The 22,017-nt window shown below is 27.4% G+C and overlaps 1 protein-coding gene across 2 annotated transcripts; it reads left to right on the top strand.

Moving 5' to 3' along the window:
* Nucleotides 1–3: 3 nt before the first annotated feature.
* On the top strand, nucleotides 4–21,354 carry LOC113791101 (uncharacterized). Of its 2 annotated transcripts, XM_075821702.1 has the most exons (14): nucleotides 4–460; nucleotides 653–869; nucleotides 1,295–2,150; nucleotides 2,237–3,101; nucleotides 15,537–15,733; nucleotides 16,284–16,378; nucleotides 16,512–16,635; nucleotides 16,745–16,918; nucleotides 17,034–17,256; nucleotides 18,464–18,780; nucleotides 18,941–19,384; nucleotides 19,456–19,616; nucleotides 19,854–19,875; nucleotides 20,378–20,537. In XM_075821702.1, the coding sequence occupies exons 1-14, from the start codon at nucleotides 4–6 to the stop codon at nucleotides 20,396–20,398; spliced, it is 4,173 nt and encodes a 1,390-aa protein (XP_075677817.1). In that variant the 3' UTR covers nucleotides 20,399–20,537. The 2 variants fall into 2 exon arrangements, with proteins under 2 accessions (XP_075677817.1, XP_075677816.1); XM_075821701.1 differs by lacking the exon at nucleotides 19,854–19,875 and having other exon boundaries at nucleotides 20,378–21,354.
* Nucleotides 21,355–22,017: the final 663 nt, after the last annotated feature.

The following is a 22,017-nucleotide window of genomic DNA, read 5'->3' as shown; positions in this document are numbered from 1 at the left end:
TTGATGATGGATAACATTAACAAACAACATCAACCAAGTGTAGTGAATAATCAAATGAATGATATTAATAGTAGAAAAATTTTGCCATTAAAAACTGTTGATCAGGATTCGAATATTTGTACGACGACAGCGATGATGACGAAAACAACGATGATGACGACAACTACGGCAACGACGAAGATGGTGTTGCCACTATCATCACCAATTTCGAATGACAAAAACGACACCACGAAGAATAATTATTCACAACATCAGCAACAACAACAACCATTACAGAAGCAGCAACAACAACAACATCAAAAAGAGCGTAAAACATCAACATTATCAACATCATCGATCAAATTGAATGATAATAAAATATTGTTGAATAATTTTACATCATCAAAATTATTATTACCAACCACATGGGAACAAACAATACGTTTGACCAATGATAGTCAAAATACTTATTATTATTTAGGTAAATTCTTTTTCTTTCATTTTCTTTTTCTTCATTTCTTTTTTTTCTCGGAAAAAAATTTCAAATTTCAAAATAATAAAATGCATGTGTCTTTGGTGGGTGATAAAAAAATTTTTTCCTTGAAAACTTTTTGTTGTCCAAAAAAAAATATATTCAAATCACTTTTTCATTTGAATTTTTTTTGTTCAATAGGAATGATTCTATCATTAGCTGATAATTCATCAAATGGTTATATTGTAAAAAGTATCGATCCAAACGGTATTATCGGTAATGATGGTCGTATTCATATTGGTGATTATATTGTTACATTGAATGGAAAATCATTACGTGGTTTATCGAAAACCGATGTATTGGCTATATTAAATGATTGTGAACAACAATTACAACAATGTAAAAATGATGATATTATGTATGTATGAATATATGAACACAAACACACACACATCTTATGCGTCTTTAAAAATATTTTACTATAAATAATCCTGCTATATTTTCTCTCTCTCTCTCTCTCTCTCTCTCTCTCTCTCTCTCTCTCTCTCTCTCTCTCTCTCTCTCTCTCTCTCTCTCTCTCTCTCTCTCTCTCTCTCTCTCTCTCTCTCTCTCTCTTTCCCTCTCCCTCGAATATTCTTTCGGTTCAAACTAATTCTCTTGCTTGCTCTCTATCTCTCTATTTCTATTTGTTTCCAAATTCTTTTTTTCAAATCCAATCCTATCCAAATTCAATCAAATCAAAACGAATCAAATTAAATTGGATTTTTTTTTCCTGTTATTCAATCATATTCTCACTCTCTCTCTCTCTCTCTCACACACTATATTTGCAATTCCTATTTATAGAATCAAATATATACCAAAATCAGTGATTGCCAATTGTTTAACAACAACAACAACTAATACTACAATGATGAAACCTGAAACAACAGCTACCATATATGATGATGATGATGATGGTGATGAAAATTTTAATAAACAAGAAAAAGAATCATGCCATCATCGAATTGAAAACGATAATTCATTAGAAAATCGATATGAAAATTTAAAAATTGATAAAAATTCATCATTGACAAATACGACAATGAATTCCGTAAGAAAACAACAAAATTCCATTTCTTTAATCAAATCTAGTGAAGATGAATCAATGAAATCGCAAAAGCAACTTGCCCAATCATCCATTACGAATGATTCTAATGTTGACGATAATGATGATGATGATGAAATTTATGATAATGAAAACAATTCAAATCAACAACGAACAATATTGGCTGAAAAAATATTGGTAAAAAATGATGATACAATGACAATATCACCATCATCATCATCATCATCCGTTGCTAAACAATGGGGTGAGGAAATTTTTGTCGAATTAATACGAAGTGAAACAATTGGATTCGGTATCAGTATTATTGGTGGAAAAGAAATGACCAATATGATTTTATTAGATAATAATAATAATGATAATAATATGAATCAAAATACAGCTACAGCAACAACAACATTATTTTTATCAGGAATATTGATAAAAAAAATTCTACCTGATAGTCCAGCAGCTAAATGTGGTCTAATTAAAATGGGTGATCGTTTATTACAAGTTGATGGTATCGATCTTCGTCATTCAACACATGATAAAGCTGTTGATGTAATAAAAAAAGCAAAAAGTCCGGTAAAATTTTTGATACAATTATTATTACCATTGGTAAGTCGATGAACAAAATTTAACAATTTTTTTGAAAAATTTTAAAAAATTTAAATTCCTTAATTCAATTTTCTTATTTAAAATAGAGTAAACAACAACAACAACATATTATTCAATTGAATAATTCTTCACACCAACAACAACACCAGCTATTAATCAATGAACAATCATCCGATTTGAATGATAAAAGCAACAACAACAACAACAAAAATAAATTATTTACAAATGATGATGATGATGATCTTCATGACAACGATGTCGAAACTGTTTATATTAATGAGAATAATTCAAAAAGAATGAATAATTCTAATGATAATGATGATATGAATACGATTGAAAGACAAATATCATCACAATCATCATTTCAATCATCGACATTAACATCAAATAATAATAATAACAACAACAACATATGCCAAAAACAAGATGAAGATGAATTGACTATGTCGAAAATGAATCGTTCATTTATCGCATCAACATCAACAACATCAACAACAGTAACAGCAACAGAAAAACATTCACATTTATCATCAGCAACATCAATAGCAACAACAACAACAACAACAACAAATGAACAAGAATCCGTCATGAATCTTGTTAATGTTAATCATGATGATGATGATGATCATGATAGTGATGATAGAATGATTGTTGTCAAACAAAAGAATCATAATAATAATAATATTTCATCAAACAAAACAAAATCATCGAAAATAGATATGAAATCAACAAAGCAGAAAAAAGTATCATCATCATCAACAACAACAAAAGTATCATCAGTATTATCAACAGCAAAAATCTGTGAAGAATCATTAAAAGATGATGATGTTGTTGATGATGATGATGAAAAGTTTTCACAAACAAGTGCAGCAAACATACAGCTAACACAATATGAAATAAATGAATCATTGCCTACGGATATTATTGAAGATGAATTTGGCTATTCCATTAGTAAGTGGAAATATTTTTCTTTTCTTTTTCTCTTTCTTTCTTTTCATTCACATTTTCCTCGGATTCTCTGCATTTCCATTACTTTGTTTTTTTTTACATTCCAAAATAATAATCTACTATTTGGTTTTATGTCGTTTTTGTTTTCACTTTTTATTCTTGGAAACAAGCAAAATAGAAAAAATTGACAGAAAAAAAAGATTGTCTTTAATGTCATCCATACTGTGTGTGTAGATAAACGACAGTTACGACGTTTACATAAAAGTGTTTTTTTTACTTATCCATGAAACAAAAAAATATGCTTCGGATGTTTTCTTCATTCATTCATTTAATACATTCCATACACGAATTCTGAAACGTCGTTTTCTGATGTTAGTTTTTTCTTTTATGATTCGTGAAAATCAAATAGAAATTTTTTTCTTCTCACAAATCGATTTGTGAGAAAAACCCCGTTATAAATTCAATGACATGATGATGATGATATTTATGATCAACGAAGAAATGAGAATATGCAAAGAATTCATGAATGTACACCAGAAAAAAAAGCATTAACATCATTCCCCTATATAAATGATACCTAAGAATCTTTTTTTTTGCATAACAGTATTGAAAAACGAGAAAAAAAATTTTCAATGCCAACCATAATAGAATATTCTCGTTATTCGTTTTTCGTTTCAAAATCAATGAATCTTGTTTGTCGTTGTTGTTGAACATTTTGTATGCGAAATGAAATGATTATTTTCATGAAAAAAAAGTCAAGTTGAATTTTTTTTCAAGCAGAAACAAAAAACTTTACAAAACTTTTAAAATTCTATTTGAAAACAAAAAATATATAGAATTCAAAAACTATTCAATGAAATTAGCTTGAAAAAATATTATATATTGTTGTATTCGTGTCGCGTTTGTATTTTTTCGTAAACGAAAGAAAAAAAAAGAAAAGGATTCATTTTTCTACAATTTTTGTTTTGTTTTGTTGTTTTCACTTGAAAATTTAATTTGCTTTGTCGTTTTGAAAACTTTTGTATTGGAACAAATTTTTTTTCAATTCTTCAACACCCACGTACTAATACAAATTGCTCATTAGTTAATAGAATTTTTTTTTTGTTTTGTTTTTTGTTTTGAATTTTTCAATTTAGAAATTGATTGATTTGTATGCGAACAAACGAATGAGAGACATTAATGATGATTGAACAGATCGAAGCAAGCAAAACTTGAAAAATTTAAAATTTGAAATTTTCTTCTTTTTTTTTGATTGGAAAAGAATCTTACTTCGGGTTTTTGGTTTCAAATTTGGTTGTCTTTCAAAACATGAAATAATCTAATTCATCATCATCATCATTTTTTTTGTTCCAAAATCATTAATAATTGTCAACATTCATTCATTCATTCATAACCGAGTTCTTTCGCATCTGCTGCTTATCTATGTTCGCGTGCGTCAATTTAAAATAAGAGAAAAAATTCTTTTCCAATTTTTTTCCCACCACCACCAACAATTCTGACATTCAATATCCAGGAAAAATGAAATTCTTTTCAATATCATCGACAATAAATTATGTCCTCCTGGCTGCTTAGTTTATTTTAGTTTTCTTCATCCCGAAAAAAAATTTGATAATAATTTCGTAACAAGAAAAACCACCATAAATTTAAATTTTTATTTATTTATTTTTTTTACAAACACGAAGAACTTATTTTTAAAAAAACTGGGTTACACAATCGATTCAATCGAAAATACTTGTGAAATATAGACCAATTTTTTGATGATGATGATGATGATGGTGGTGGGTAATAATCATTAACATTATTATCATCATCATCATTCACCAACACTTTTATCATTTCCCATTGAAAAAAACTTTCTTTATATTTTCTCACTTTGTACATTTTTTTTCATATTCCCTATTTTCACTTGCACTTATTTCCACGAAGAAGGTAATCAAATTTCTCCTTCTTCTTCGAAAGAAGCGAGAGAAAATTCAATTTCATTTGAAAAAAAAGTGAAAAATTTTATTCACTTTTTTCAAAATTTGATTTTTGGTTTTTGTTTTGTTTCAAAAAATTCTTTTTCTTTCTCGATTATAACATGAATATTCAGAAGTTTGTTTTTGTACGTTAAACGAGTGTGAATTGGAAAAGAAAACTTGAAACATTTGAATAAAACAACATCGGTTATCGATAAGAAACGAAAAGAAAAATTTCAATTTGCTTGTCTAGAAAAAAAAATACAGAATATTCTCTTTTTGTATCGCTAATATCTTATCACAAAAGCTTTAACCGATTCAATATAAAACACACACACACTGATGACATATTTAAAACATTTAACACACACACACATGGATAAAACAAGAATATTGTTTAGAAATCCTTGTCCAACAAATTTTTTTTTTGCTTTTATTTTGTTAGTGTCTTTTCTTGATTCTTTCTCTCTCACTCACCCGGGAATTTTCCCTCTTATCCCATTATATAATAATAACATTGAACTCGAAAATTTCAAATGTTTTTGTGTCATCCAATTTTCTGTTGTTGTTGTTGTTGTTGCACTTTTAATATATAGAGTGAAAGAGTGAGTTGCTCCAATTTTCACTGTTTTTTCCGTTTTCTGGTTCTCAAATTGTATGGTATATCCCATTTATGTAGTGAATAACTGACTGACTGACTGAAACTGATCTAGCCAACTATACAGTGTTGTTCTGAAATCCAACTATACAGTGATATATCTAAAGATTTTTTTTCCTCGTTCTCTCTCTCTCTCTCTCTCTCTCTTTGTCGATTTCCGCATCCATTCATTCATTAAATTTCACCTTTGATCTTTATTTATTAGGGATGTTTTTGTTTTGTTTTTTGTTTTTCGTGCTTTAAATAAATTTCAATTTTTCTTCATTTTATCTGATTTGATTTTTGATTTAATTTGGAATTTTTCTTCTTTTCTTCTTTTCATTCATTAATACACACGTGATTTTTTTTTGTTTTTCTCTGCGTTTTTTCATTGAAAAGAATTAAATTTTTTTTCCCGAATGAAAATGACAGAAAGCAAGAATCGAAAAGAAAACTATTCATGAAATTAAAATGAATTCATTATTCATTATTTTTCAGGGAAGGGAGAGAAAAAATTTGATTTTTTTTCTTCGTTCTTTTCGATAATCATCTTTGTTTTCGTCAAAAATCGGATTTAATTTTCTTTTTGCTTTTTTCCAAAGAAGAAAATTTTCATTTTTCACAAATTTCCCTCCCATTTAAAATTCAAATATTTATTCAAAAATGATGATGATAATACATTCTATGAAAACAAAATAAAAACAAATGTCTAAATCATTTTTGACTGGTTCTCATTCTTGTCATTTCTTCTTTCTGGATCGTTATCGTGGTTTTTTGTTTCAACAGCCAACCAACCAACCAACAACATTATACATGTTTATTTGATTTGTGGATGGTTTGGTCTGGTCGGCGGATGTAAATATTTCATTACATTTATAATGAAAATTCCTAATATATATTTTTCTTTCTTGTTCTTTCTTTTTTTTTTACTCGAAACACAAACACAGATATTTCCTGTTTTTGTAATTCTCTTTATCATGAAAGACAATCTTGTTTGCGGTATTATTTATTTATTTATTTAGAATATATATTTTCAAATGTCATGTTCAAAAATATCGTTATCGACCAAATTCCTGTGTTTTGTATCTAACCATTCTTATTATTATTATTGAAAAATTTCGAGATAAAAATGTTTGGATTTTTCCTTTTTCTTTACCACTGATGGTTTTGTCATATCATCGCTGATGATGATGATCATCATCATCATCTTTTTTGTTTTATCATTCGGTTTGTTGTTGTTGTAGTAGTTACAAACACATTCGATTCTTTTATTGGCTAGACAACAACAACAACAACAAAATGAATCAAAACAAAAACAAACGACAACAACAACAACAACAAAAACAATCTTGTTTTGTTATTATTATTGGTGGTAAAAACAAAAACAAAAATCTTCTAGAATGGAAAACGATCCAAAAGAAAATGATGAGGAGGATAGAAAAACACATAACAACAACATCAAGATTGTATAATGTTGTTGTTTTGTTTTTATTACGATTTGTTCATTGTTCTGGTTTTTTGTATGTTTGTTTGTTTGTTTTTTCTGGTGTTTCTGGTTTTATGTTATTAAGAATAACAATCATTTTTTTTGATCTACAAACAAAACATTGAAAAAAAACCAACAAATAAAAACCGGAAAAATTATACCAAAATAACATTTCCATATCGTAATTTTTGTTGTTGTTGTTGTTGGTTTGGCCAATTAAAAAAGAAAACTTCTGAGAAATTTTTTTTTATTAAAAAACATATCAAAATCATTGAAACAAAAAAAAATCGTTGTATCAAGCCAGAATAATGATCCGAAATGTGATTTATTAAAAGTTGTATCAATCAGCTAATGAAAAAAATACAATAAAAAGCAGTCATTTATATATGTGAAGAAACAAAATATTGAATTCTAGTTCCGGTATTGTTGTTTTATTTGATAAATAATTTTTTGCTAGTAACAATAATTTTTCTTTGTTATTTGCCAAATACGCTACTGCTCCGTATGCTGTAGCTGATGCATCACAATATATCACATTGAAATCTTCTCGTAAAACAGTTCATAAACCAAGTAAAACTAATGGTAAAGCCAATTCCCAATAATTTTTGTTTACGGCCATAATCGATGCTTTTAATGATCGGTGAAATCTTTCAACTAATCCATTGGCACGAGGATTGTAGGCAACAGTTTGAATGTGTGATGTACCGTTAATTTTAACAAATTCATTAAACAATTGACATCGCAATTGTGTTCCTCTATCTGTTGTAATTTGATCGGTCACGCCAAATCTAGCAAAATTTTAATTCGAAACGAACTTATGCTCGCAAGTATATTCGATAATTTCATATACTTGCGAACTGCAGTTGGATCTTTTTCAATTTTAGCCATATAAGACCATATTATACTTCATAAACAGTTTTACAGTGATCAATAATTTCCAATTTGTTTGGATTTGGTCATCCATAATGAATGACTGCTGTTGAAATCACCACTGACGATCAAATCTGTTAAAGAATGATACTATTTTGGGCGAGATAGTTCCACTTGCTCCGAACCATAGTTCCAATAATCTCGATGTTGTTAATTTCGTACAGCTTCGGGAAGCTTTTCTTTAGATTATTTCAAGACACTTTAGTTTGCGTTTTGTGGAAATTTTTCCCTGTTAAAAATTTAGAGTTTTTTTTCAGAGTTTTTTATTATTGTGATTCAGGTTAGATTCTATTTTATTCATTAGTCAAGAATTTTTTATTGTTTTTTTTTTGTTTCATTTTCGTGACGCTCAATATTTATATATTTTATGGATTTTTCTTTTTCTTTTTGTTTGACTATTAAATTCATTCTCACACTGTGTATGTGTGTGTGTGTATGTGCATAATGTCGATGTCCGATAATGAGAATGAATACAACATGTACAATATTCATTTGAAAATTCAAAAGAAACTTTTGTTTGTTTTGTTTTTTCTCTTGTTTCATTTCGTTGATTAGTACATTGTTATGCTTTGGAAAAATTATTTTATTACTATAAGTTTTATTTGTTTTTTGTTTATAAAGAATATTCTGTTTTTTTTCCTGTGCTATCTCTATTTCTACTTTAATGATTAAATGATAATATTCACAAATGAAACAAACAAACAAACAAAAAATGATTCTTATGATAATGACTATTTTGATCTTTATGAATTGTTGTCAAACAAAAAGAAAAAAAATCTACTCACCATCGTGATATACATGAATAATCGATTGCCATTCGTAACGGAACCATCTTTCTTTTTCTTATCGGAACAATTCTCGGTCGATTATTTTGATAATATCGCAATCAAATTTTTCGTAAAATAAACGTCGGTAGCGATCTTTTGACTCCAAATCAGAAGGTTGTGTGTTCAAATCACGTTGGGGTCACCAAATGTAACGATCTACGTTACTCAAAAGGTTGGATTCAAATTAATCTTTTATTGGTAAATAATCGTAAACACACGCAAGTGACGGTATGCTCAGGGACGTGTAGCCTTTCACAAATACCAGTCCACATCGCGTTTTGTTCAGGTATACACACCCACACACATTGTGATTAGTTTAGTTTAGATGAGAATCAAACATTATTATTCTATCCCATCATTCTTATTTCTTTTTTTTCTTGGTTTTGTTTGTTATCATCAACTATCCATATATCAATAGAATCATCAACAACAACAACAACAAAAAATGATGCTTCTGTATTGATGATGTGATATGATTATTTAGTTTTTTTTTTGCTTCTGTTGTTGTTATCATTGATTCATCATCATCATCTTGATCATTATCATCACTTGAATTTTGTTTATCTTTTTCATTTATATCAAGAGATAAAGAGAGAGATATAAATCATACACAAACACAAACAAAATCTTTGATTGTAGTTGTTGTTATTCTTGCTTGCTTGCTTGTTTTTTTTTATTATTAAAGAAATAAAAGTTATCCAATCTTTCCAATTCCCCCCATACACACACCGAAACACACATATACTTTTCCCTTTCATTCATTATCTATCTATCTTTGAAAACTTTCTCTTTCTCTCTCGATAGATGATGATGAGCAGTTGTTGTTGTTGTTGTTGTTGTGCGGATGTGAACGGAAATTGAAAATCATAATTGCATAAATATTTTATGAAAATAACTTATTTTTTGTTTTTTGCTTGGTTGGTTTAGTTTTCTGAAATATTATTTTTGCGTAAAGAATGAATTAAAGAAAATATTATCAAACGAAAAATATATTCTGAAACCGATTGTTTCTTATGATTTTTGTTTTGTCTTTTTGCTTTTCTCTTTTCATTATTAAATGATGATTGTCGAAACAAAAAAAAAAATAATGAAATGAAAATTTCTGAATTCACAGATTTGAATGTCACAATCGAATGTCATCACCATTGATGAGGAAATTTTCCGGAAAAAAAGGATCAAAAGATTTTTATTCTGGAAACAAAAAGAAAAAGAATAAAATTGGTAATTCTTTACCACATTTTTTCTTTCTTCTTTCTTTTACCCAAACATACCATATTTCGATCATAATCTAATTTGATTTTTTTTTCTTTTTTCCATTCAATATCATCAATGATGATGATGGTTAATACCATTATTATGGTATGATGTTTTTCTTGTTATTTTTTTTTCTTCTTTTCATTATAATTATCATTATTCTTCGTTGTTCGTTGTTGTATGATGAATTTATTTAGAGATGAAAAAACAAAAACAAAAACAAAAAAAAATGTAGAGAATCCTTAGAGCATTATATCGATATATTAGTGCGTGTGTGTGTATGTGGCAATCATCAATGATAAATTTCACTGTCATATTCTATGTTTTTCATATATATAAAAATAAATAAATAAAACCCTAAGAATTCATAGCCAAAGTATATTCGTTCATCTATCTTTAATTTCATTTATTACGACGATTTACAATCAAACAAACACACACACACAAAATGTATGATGATGATGATGATAATGACAAGGGCAAAAGAAAATAAATAAATATATCTAATCAAAAATTTGCTCTTCAATTTTTTCTTGGTTTTGTTTCGTTTTCGTTCGTTTATCAAATCCTCATTAAAGAGTATTATTGAATAAAAGAAAAAAAAACCATTTCGATCCATCATCATGATGATCGACTATTTTGATCCAATCATATAAATGTTAATGTTGTTTTTTAAAAGAAAAAAAAAATCGGAAGTGATCACATGTGTCAATAGAGTCAGAACGAAAAATTTCATTTTTTTCAATGGAAGAATCGTTTATGAAAATTTTTTAAAATTAGAAAAAAAAACATTGGTTGTTATTTTGATTTGATTTTTGGATTTCTTTTTCCTGTTTTTCTACACTTGTATGGCTTTTGTTGTTATTCAATTCGATTACGATAAAATTTTTTTTATATTTTTTTTTTTTTTTGATCAATAATAAATCAATTACCAATCGAATCTGAGGAGATCATTGAAAATGGAAAGAAATGAACCCATAAAAGTTTTTTGTTTGTTTGTTTCTTCAAACATAGTTTTTTAATGGGGAAAAAAATCGATAAACCTCGATTCAAAGGAAAATTTCCTGATCAATAATTAGGTAATGATCGAATCTTTTTTTGTTTGTTTGTTTGTTTTTTCTATTTTCATCAATAAATTTTTCATTTTCATTCATTATTAACAACAACAACAAATGACAAAAAATGAAACAAAACAAAACAAAACTTTATTCAATTCGTTTTGTTGTTGTTGTCATTTCTATCATTCTCTTTTTCCGTTTCTCAAACATTTTTTTTTTTAAATTAAATGAACCAAAAACAAGGCCAACTTTGTCAATTGTTATTTTTGGTTGTTGTTGTTATTTGGTGATGACAAACTCTCATTCATTTCAGCAGCCAAAAATAAAAAATAAAAATTGAACGAGACAAACGAAACAAAACAGAACCAAAAAAAAACATTTGAAAAATTCTTTCGAAATATGTGATGAAGAAAAAGGGGTATGTGATGGATGGGAAAAAAATACGAATTGGGAAAAAAATTACAGTACACAAGTGCCATTGGTATTTCACGCCAATCATCATTGTGTAAAAAAATTGATGTTTTTATTTATTTAATCATTACATAACATATACCAAGGTTGGTGTATATGATGAAATTGATGAAAAGAGGAATTGAATCTTTTCGTTTTCTAAAATTTTTATTCTTGTACATCTTTTTTCAAGATGCTCCATGATCCAGAACAAGAAAAAAGAATTTGATGTTTCATTTAGCAATGTGACAAATGTGATTGAAAAAAAGGGAAAATAACATAAGCAAATGAACATTTCAACAACATTATTATTATTGTTGTTGACAAAAAAAAACATTTTTAAATACATTTTCATTGTTTATGATGAATGAATGAATGAATTTAAATAAATGAAATGTACTGAAGAAGAATATTTGAAAAAACAAAAACAAAAATCATATTATTATTCTTTCTTGGGTATATATGCAATTTTTGGGAGCCTTTTGTTTCAGAATTTTTTTTCCCATTTGTAATGGAATTTTTAATCATTCCAATAGAAAAATGAATGAATTTTTTTCATTATTATGAAAATAGACAATTTTCATTCATTCATTCATTTTGTTCGTTTGTTTGAAAAATGAATTTCTTTCCAAAAAAAAAATTTATTGCCAATTTTTTTCGTTCTTCATTTAGCTGTCATCATCATCATCATCGTTGTTGTTGTTGTTGTTGTTGTCATTGTTATTGAATGAAGAATTAATTATTTGTTTTTGGTTCTATTATCATCATTTACAACAAGATAAATTGTTGAGTTTAAGCAATGATAATGATGATGTATCATCCAAAAGAAAAAAAAAATACACTTTTTCTCTATCTCTCTCTCTCTCTATCTTTCTGACCTTTTTTTCCAGTTTCTTTTTGGGTTATAGAAAGGAAAAAAAATTTATAGTTTTTTTATTTGGGTATTTTATGAAGAAAAAAAACGAAATAAATATTCTGTTGGATCATCTAGAGATGATATATTAGACTGCTGCTGCTGCTGCTGCTACTGTAAATTTTCGTTTATTTGTTTCATCGTTATCATCGTCGTCGTTGTTGTTATGATTATTGAAAAAAAGCAACAAATATAACAGAATCTTGGAAGCAAGAGAGAGAGAGAGAGAGAGAGAGAGAATATTCTTGCACATGTGCTAAACCAACTAACCCAAAAGAGACAACAATATATAATCGAAAATGATTTTCTTTTCTATCTTTTTTTTTTTTTTTGTTGTTGCTCAAACTCGATATAATTCTTTCTTTCCTTTTGTGAGCACACACAAACACGAAAATCATCATCATCAATTCTATGGGTATATCCAATACAGTAAAATAAATCTAAACTTTTTATTTTCACTCTTTAACGATCTTAGGCGAACGGAATATACAAACATAAAAACACAACAGACACACACACACGCCCGTATAAAAGATACCGATACATTTTCCAAGAGTTCCAAAGTTCTATGTTGTTGTTGTTGTTGTTGTTGTCGGTTTATTTCGGAGATTCTATAATTCTGTATATGCTATAGCTACAATAATAATAACAACAACAATCGGAATTCTATCAAGTTTTTTTTATTCAACATCATCATCATCATCATCATCATCATGATCGTTTGATCCATGAAAAATAATAATAACAACAACAATATGAATAGGCCTTTATATGTTTGCGTAATGTTTGAAATGTTTTTTTTGTGCACATTCTCAGTATGAATTTTTTTCAATCCCTATTCTATCTTGTTCAGAGAGAATATTCTGTGTATATAATAACAAAATAGGCAACTAAAGAGAGAGAGAGAAAAAACAAAACAAATGAATTGGAATAGGACGAAAAAAAAAATAAAATTTTTTTTTCATTCATTCGAATCCAATGCATCGTTTAATTCGGTTCGATGCTCGAATTTTTTTTGTTTCTTCTTCGTTCGTTTTTTTTTGGCGAATCAATTTTCTGGTTGTTGTTGTTGATTGTTGTTGAAATAAAACAAATAAACAAAGTTGAAATCATTTTTTTGTTGTTGTTAACAAGAAGAAAAAAATTCTGTTCTTTTTGAATTTTGAAATTGTGTGTGTGTGTGTGTTGAAATTGAACATCATTATCATCGCCATCATCAACAACAACAACAACGTTGAAACATCCGTCAGTTTTGTACAAACTGATTTTGGTTTTGATTATTTTTTTTCTTCAAATTCATCATACGACGTTGTCGATTTCGTTTTTCATTTTCAATTTTTTTTTAAATCATTTTTAAATGATCAATATTATAATAGCCTTTGAAAATATTCGCTATATCAAGTGCCGATTTACAGTTTTTTTCATCAAACAAATTCGGTGATGTGTTCAAGAAACGAAAAAATCTAAAAAGTGAAATCACTCGCAAAATCTTTTAGCGAATAAACAGAAAAAATATGTGATTTTGGAAATTTTTTTAATGATTGAAAAAAACCTTCATCGAACACATTGTAACAACAACAAACAAAAACGACGAAATAATGAGAAATAAATTGTTACGTCGATCAACTAATTAATTTTGTTGTTGTTGTTGTTGTTTCATTTAAAGTTTTCAAAATTCTCTTGATATTTTCGAATGTTCTTCAGCTGTTGTTGTTGTTGTTATTGATCATTTGGTTCATTATCATTTATTTATAGAGAGCAGTAGTTAGTCAATTTATAATCAATTTTTATAATAAAGTGTATGATCTGATTATTATATACAAAATAAACATCAACATATAATAAATAAAATGATTGATCGATTAATAAATTTTCAACAAAAACAACAACGATTGACCAACACTGCCTATCATTATTATTATTATTATCTATTGATGATATCGATCAACAACAATCGATTTGGATTTAAATAATAATATCAGAATTTTTTAATGATTGCAATGTCATCAATGTCATCATTATCATCACCATCGATGATGATGACAAAGATTGATGTTGATCATAATCATCATCATCAAAATAATAATAATAATCAAAGATTACAACAACAACAACAACAACAACAATCCTCATCGATTATAACAACAACAACATCATCATCAACAATAACAACATCAACAACAAATATTCAATTCATTCCATCGAATAATATTGATGATAATGATAATAATGATGATGATGACAACAACAATAATCACAATCAACAACAACAACAACAACAATCAAATCGACAACAAAAAATATCTATAATTCGTTGTAATAATCGAAAAAATTCTATTGATGATGAAGATGACGACGACGACGACGACGACGATGATGATGATGATGATATTGGTGATTGTGATAATGATGACACCAATGATAATTTCAATGTCGATGTTGTTGATAATGATGACAATGATGATGATGATGATGATGGCGATGATGAAAGTAAACATTTTTATTCTCATTCAATTGAATTTAATAAAGACATTACCCTTATTGAATTCTTTTGGTTTTTTTTCTATGTGTATCTTTTTTTGTCTGTTCTTTCCAATCGATCGAACATTCGAATTCGAATTCGAATGTTTGTTTTCGAAAAAAATGAGAGAGAGTGACGGAAGACACAATCGATATTGATCGAAATTTTAATTTGATTTCATTTTTTTTGTTCACCCAATTTTTTTTCCGGCTGTCAAATTTCGTTTTTTTTGTTTGTTTGAAATTATTATTATTTCTTTCAGTCGCCACAATACCTATTTTTATAACTGAATGTTTGTTTTTGACATATTTCATTTTCATCATTCTGTGAATTTTTCCGGGAAATTTTTCATTGATTAATATTGTTCTTTTTTTTCCTATTATTATTATTCTGATTTGGTTTAGAAAAAATTCGTAAAAAATATTCCGATATTGATGGTAAAACTATATTGGTCGATCTACATAAAGGAATGGCTGGTCTTGGTATTAGCCTGGCTGGTAATCGTGATCGTACAAAAATGAGTGTTTTTATTTGCGGTATGCATCCAAAAGGTAGTGCATATAAAGATGGTCGTCTTTGTATTGGTGATGAAATACTTGAGGTATGTTTTTTTTTACATGTTCGATAATCAAATTTGACCGGATATTATCGGAGATTCAGAATTTCAATTTGATTAATTAGTTTTATTGTTTTTGAGATTAGAAGAAGAAAAATTATTGTTTTCAACAAAAAAACAACAACATTTTTCAAACAATAAATTGTGTTGATTGTGTGTGTTTGATTCTATTTCTGTTTTTTTCACATTTGACAAATTGGGAAAATTTTTCTGCTAGCCAATTTCATAGATTCTGTAATCCCACAAACAATATCAAATAATGAGACTGAACAAAAGCAAAAGGGAAATAGAAAAGGAAAAATAACATTAACTTGATTAAGAACAACAAAACAAAAAAAGAATACCGATTGTTAGTTGAGATTTATTATTATTTTTTTTACATTTGTTCTTTGCAAATGTCGATGTGGCTTATTTTTGTTTTCTCTGTTGATTAGATTGGATTTTTTTTGCTTTCTTTTTTTGATCATTAATTTCTGAATTTTGTCCTTGGTTGTCTGTTTTTTTTTCTGCTGTTGTTGTTTTTCGTTATTATTAGGTAAACGGAATTGTATTATATGGACGTAGCCATTTAAATGCATCAGCTATTATTAAAAGTTTAGCCTGTCCAACATATAGAATTATTGCATTAAGGTAAGTCAAACAAAACAAACAAACAACAAAACATTATTTGTCAATGGTGGAATGTCTTTAAAAAAAATATACTTTTTCGGATTTTTTTTCATCGTTATCGTTAAACAAAAAAAAAAAAAAATAAAATAAATAGAAGAGATGGTGCCTTGGATGAAATGGCTGTCAAACCATTGACACAATTTCCCGTACATTTAAATGATTTTCTTGAAGAAAAATATTGTAAATTTAAAGGTGTTCGTACGATTACCGTTCGTAAGGTATGTTTTGTTTTTTTTCTATTAATGTTTTCCTTCTTCTTAAGCAAAAACAATTTATTTTCATTTATTTTGGAAACATTGTATCCATTTTTTTGGAAAATTTATTTAGGCAACACAAGGTTTAGGTATAATGATTATCGAGGGAAAAAGGCCAGATGTTGGTCGTGGTGTATTTGTATCCGATATACAAGATGGTAGTCCAGCTGAAAATGCTGGACTTTCAGTTGGTGATATGATATTATGTGTAAATCATATTGATCTAATTGGTGCCGATTATGAAACGGTAAATAATGATTAATGATGATGATGATTAAAGAATTTTTTTCAATATTCTAAATTTAATGGAATAAATAATCATTTTTTCTCTTGTTTTCTTTCGTTGTTGTTGATAAAAATAGGCTGCTAATGCTTTAAAATGTGCCGAAGGTTTATTGACATTAGTGATTGCTAAACCGATAAAATTAATGCCATATGAATATCAACAACAACAACAATCATCAACGAAAACAACAACTAGCTCAAATATTTCAGATCAACAACAACAACATCATCGTCAGAATCCATCCGAATCGATAATGATTGGTGATCATCATCAACATCAACATGCAAATAAAATTCAAGGTAAACAATTGAATGTGTGTGGGTGATTAATTACTTTTTCAAATGATGAAAGATTTTAATTTGAATAAAAAAACAAATGGCAGAAAAAAATGGCAGAATTTCTTTTTTTCGATTCCAAATTAGCTTTTCTGAAATAGCTAAATCTGAAGAAAATGAAGAATAAAAAACAGAAAATACAATACATTTGCATGTCTTGTCATTTGCATAAACATCATTATTATTATCTAACACTTCTCATTATCACTTTACTATTTTCACACTTATTTTAGTAGACTAAAAAATCTTTGATTTGTTTTCTCTAACATCTTGTTTAATATCAATGTTTGTTTGTTTGTTAAGATGATAATTTTTTCGTTTTTTTTGCTTGATATTATTATCTATTCTGTAGTATTGTCTATGAATCAAGAAGAATTGATAAAATCTTCATCATCTGCAGCTGCACTTAGATCTGATTTGAAAAGCACAATAATCAATACCAACACCACCACCACTAGCACCACCAATACAACCACATCTTACCATCATCATGACAATGATAATTTATTCCCAAAACAACAGCATACAAATTATAATAACAATTCAATGATTGAAAATGATATTGAAACAAAATTGAATGTTAATAATAATAATAATAATGATGATGATGATGATGATTTAATAATAATGTCAAATGCAAATATGACAGTATCGTTATTGGATAATAATAATATGCAAACAACAATAATAACAACAACACCATCAAATATAATGAATTGCACAATCACAATGAATGCACCAAATCAATCTCAACCATCACCTTCTTTTTCAACTTCTTCTGCTTCTTCACATCATTATCCTTTTCCATTACAATCACAATTATTTTCATTACAACAACAACCATCCGAACCACAACCACCACCATCTGTGCCATTATCATATGATCTAGATTTATTAAATAGTAAAAATCTTTACCACAATATAACAACACCAACAGCAACTAATAATAAACAAACAAATAATTTTATTATTGAACCAAAATCATTGATGATGTTGAATAATATGCATCAACAACAACAACAACAACATACATCTGCCATCGATAATACATCGATGATTATAAATGATAAAATTAATGATTCATTATCTTGTTATTCTAATCTTGTTACCTCATCATCATTATCATCAACAACAATTCCAACAACAATTCCAACAACAACAACAACAACAGTGTTATCAATGCCAAAGGGTAAAAATTCTTCATCATTTTCGTTACAACAACAACAACAATTTCATCATTTACATTCCAATATTAGTAATAATGATAAATTAATTATAAAATCACAATCAACAAATGTAAATACAATCGGAGCAACAACAACAACAGCAACATCATTATCATCATTAGCTGCTGGCATTAATATTGAATTACAATCAAATGATTATAAAACCTGTCCCGTACGATTAGGTGATGAAACAACTATTGAAATTATTCGTGAAAAAATGGGACTTGGCCTTAGTATTGTTGGTGGATCTGATACGCCTCTGGTATGTGTAAAAATATGATGTGTTTTGTTTTTTTTTGCTTGTTTATCATTTATTCAAAGAATGGATAAATGATTATCTTCCATAAACATTAATTGAAATTAATTTCTTCTTCTTTTTTTCTGTTAAATATTTATTTATCCTATAAAAAACCATACTGTAGAATACTGTGATAATACATGAAGTATATCCAAATGGTGCAGCATTTATTGATGGCCGACTTAAACCGGGTGATCAAATACTTGAAGTAAATGGTGAAAATTTACGTCATGCAACACATGAACAGGCAATAAAAGCGTTGCGACAAACACCACCTATTATAAAGATGAAAATTTATCGTGATAAAAATGATGATGATGGTGATAACATTGATGATGATTTTAATCAAGAAAATTTAGATATTTTTGATGTAAAATTGACAAAAAAACCGGGAAAAGGTCTTGGTCTATCTATTGTTGTACGACGTAATGGTAATGGTATTTATATTAAAGATATTGTTGAAGGTGGTATTGCCGATCTTGATGGTCATCTTATGATTGGTGATCAAATTATACAGGTAAATGGACATGATTTGACCAATGTTGAAGATGCTGCATTAATGCTCAAAGTAAGTTCTTTTTTTTTGGAATTAATTTGAATCATTTTTTTATTTCATTATTTTTTTTCCCATAAACAAAGACGGCCAAAGGAGTGATAAATTTAAAAATTGGACGATTAAAATGTAATCATCCACCATCACCATTGCCACTTACATCGCAACAACAACAACAACAACCATCATCAACAACATCATCAATGAATTTAAATAATTCAAAATATGAAGAATTATCTGTCGATGAGTAAGTTACACACGCATATAGCATCATAAGATGTTCAAATTTCATCAATTTCATTATATCTTCTTTCTTTCTTCTTTCTATTCTATTCTGTTTTTTTCCAATTTCCTTCTTTTTTCCCTACACCAATTCTATTCTGTTTTTTCTTTCTCAATGTTTTCTACTGTGACCGAAATTTTCATTGCTTACCATTTTTGTTCATTGTCAACATCACTTATGATAAAAAAAAAATGAAATTAGCCGAAAGGGATTCTTTCGTCAGGTATGGGCTTTGATTTCCATTTCAATTTTTTTTCTATCATTTTTTTTGTTTGCTGGTTAAATTTTTTATATTCTTGTTTCATTTCCTATTTGTTTTTCAATTTTAATTTATTTTTTATTTTTTTAAATTTATCATTTAGCTTAATGCATGTTAATGGTTCATTTTTGCTTGCTCTCTATTTTTAAAATTTTAAAATGACAAATTTTTTTCTCTCTCTTTGAACAAAACAATTATTGATTATTTTCTATCATTTTCTATTTTGTTTTCCATTATCATCAATATCCGTTCGTTATTTTTCTTTCTTGGCGCTCTCTGTTATCGTGGATAATTGTTTGAACAACATCGTCATCGACAAAAATGAACATCATCATTAATGTGCCGTTGGCATCGATTTTCTATCAACAACAACAATATTTTTTGGATCGATTTGAAACAAACAACATTTTTTTGATATATTATCATTACGCGCGCGTGTGTATTATAATTATTATATTTTGTATAGAACCAAAGAAATCGTAATTGAAAAAGGATCGGATGGTTTAGGTTTTAGTATTGTTGGTGGTTATGGATCAATACATGGTAATCTACCAATTTGTATACGGAAAATATTTCCAAATAGTCCAACATCAATAGATGGTCGTCTAAATGAAGGTGATATTATACTTGCTGTTAATAATATTGATATTACAAAATTATCACATGATAATGTTGTTGATTTACTTAAAAATGTTAATGGTAAAGTTAAATTATTAATTTATGAAATGAATAATATATCAACAACAACATCAACATCGTATTAAAAAATCAACAAAAACCGAAAGACAAAACAGAAAATCTATTTTTTTATCAAATCCGGAAATTTGATGAACGCGGGGAATCCATTATAACCGCACACACACACACACTTATCGCCTTATATAAATAAATAAAAACAAAACAAACAAACAAAAATTACTTTTTTTTCCCAAAAAAAATTATAATTGTTGTTATTATTATAAATAAACAAACTACTGCAACTTTAACAACAAATTTTAAATTCTATATTTTTGATCATTATCATCATCATTGATTGTTTTATTTGTAAAATTTTACATTTAAAAAAAAAACAAAAAATCTTTTTTTTTCTGTTCCTTTCAAACTTTTCTCATAAAAAATATATATTTTCTATACATATTATACATAAACATTGCTATCAAAGTTCACATTATCAGAGAAAAAGAAATTCCAAGATCCAAGAGTGTATTTTGAATTGTTTTAACGCGACCAACCAAAATGATTCGATAATTTTATTAAAAGTCATCATCATCATTGCCAATTGTAATGTTTTGGTTATATGAATTTTGATTCCATCTTGTAACTCATCATTATCATCATCATCATCAAGAATTGATTGTCATTATAACTAACTTGATTGTTATTTTTATTTTTATTAAAATTATTGCTATTCGGATAAATAAAATTTCATCATTTTATTTTTTATTTATTTTATTATTGTTTTTGTTTTTTGTTTTTTGGATGGTTATTGATGATTATTATTTTGTTTCAACAATCAATCTTAACCTCGCCTTTCATCATTCAATTAATTAATTATTGTTTGTTTTTTTTGACAGAAAATATAAACAAATGTTTATGACAAATCAAGTTTGTTTCATTTCAAATGATGTTTGAAATGTTTCTTCTTTTGATCCCAAATAATTTTCATTAAAAATACAACAAGAATCATTCATTTTCTTTTCATCATATATCTTTTTGGGATAAAAAGAACAAAATTGAAAGAATTTCTTGGAGACTGAATCAATTAAGGGATTTACTATCATTTTAATGAAACAAAATGATAATGATGAATATTCAAAAGAAAACAAAAATTCTGTCAATATGATAATGATCCATGCATTCTTAAACATTGAACACAATGTACGAAATGATTTGATGATGATGATGATCGAAAAAGATTGAAAATCCAATTAAATTCAGCAAAGATTGGAAACAAAATCATCCTCATCATCAAATCAATTCTACTATAAGTGTGTATTGATTATTTACATTGTAATTTTATTCTTGATATTCTTGATTTTCTTTTTCTCTTCTTCTCATCAATGTTGCACTTATTACTATTGCATACAGAGCATTTCTGGGTATGTT

The sequence above is a fragment of the Dermatophagoides pteronyssinus genome, unplaced genomic scaffold (genome assembly GCF_027571235.1).
Source record: "Dermatophagoides pteronyssinus isolate colony J.1.1.1.1 unplaced genomic scaffold, Derpt_VIB-CSIC_2022.12 sq0012, whole genome shotgun sequence".
Taxonomy (NCBI): Eukaryota; Metazoa; Arthropoda; class Arachnida; order Sarcoptiformes; family Pyroglyphidae; genus Dermatophagoides; species Dermatophagoides pteronyssinus.
This window is presented reverse-complemented; position numbering and strand designations above follow the sequence as displayed.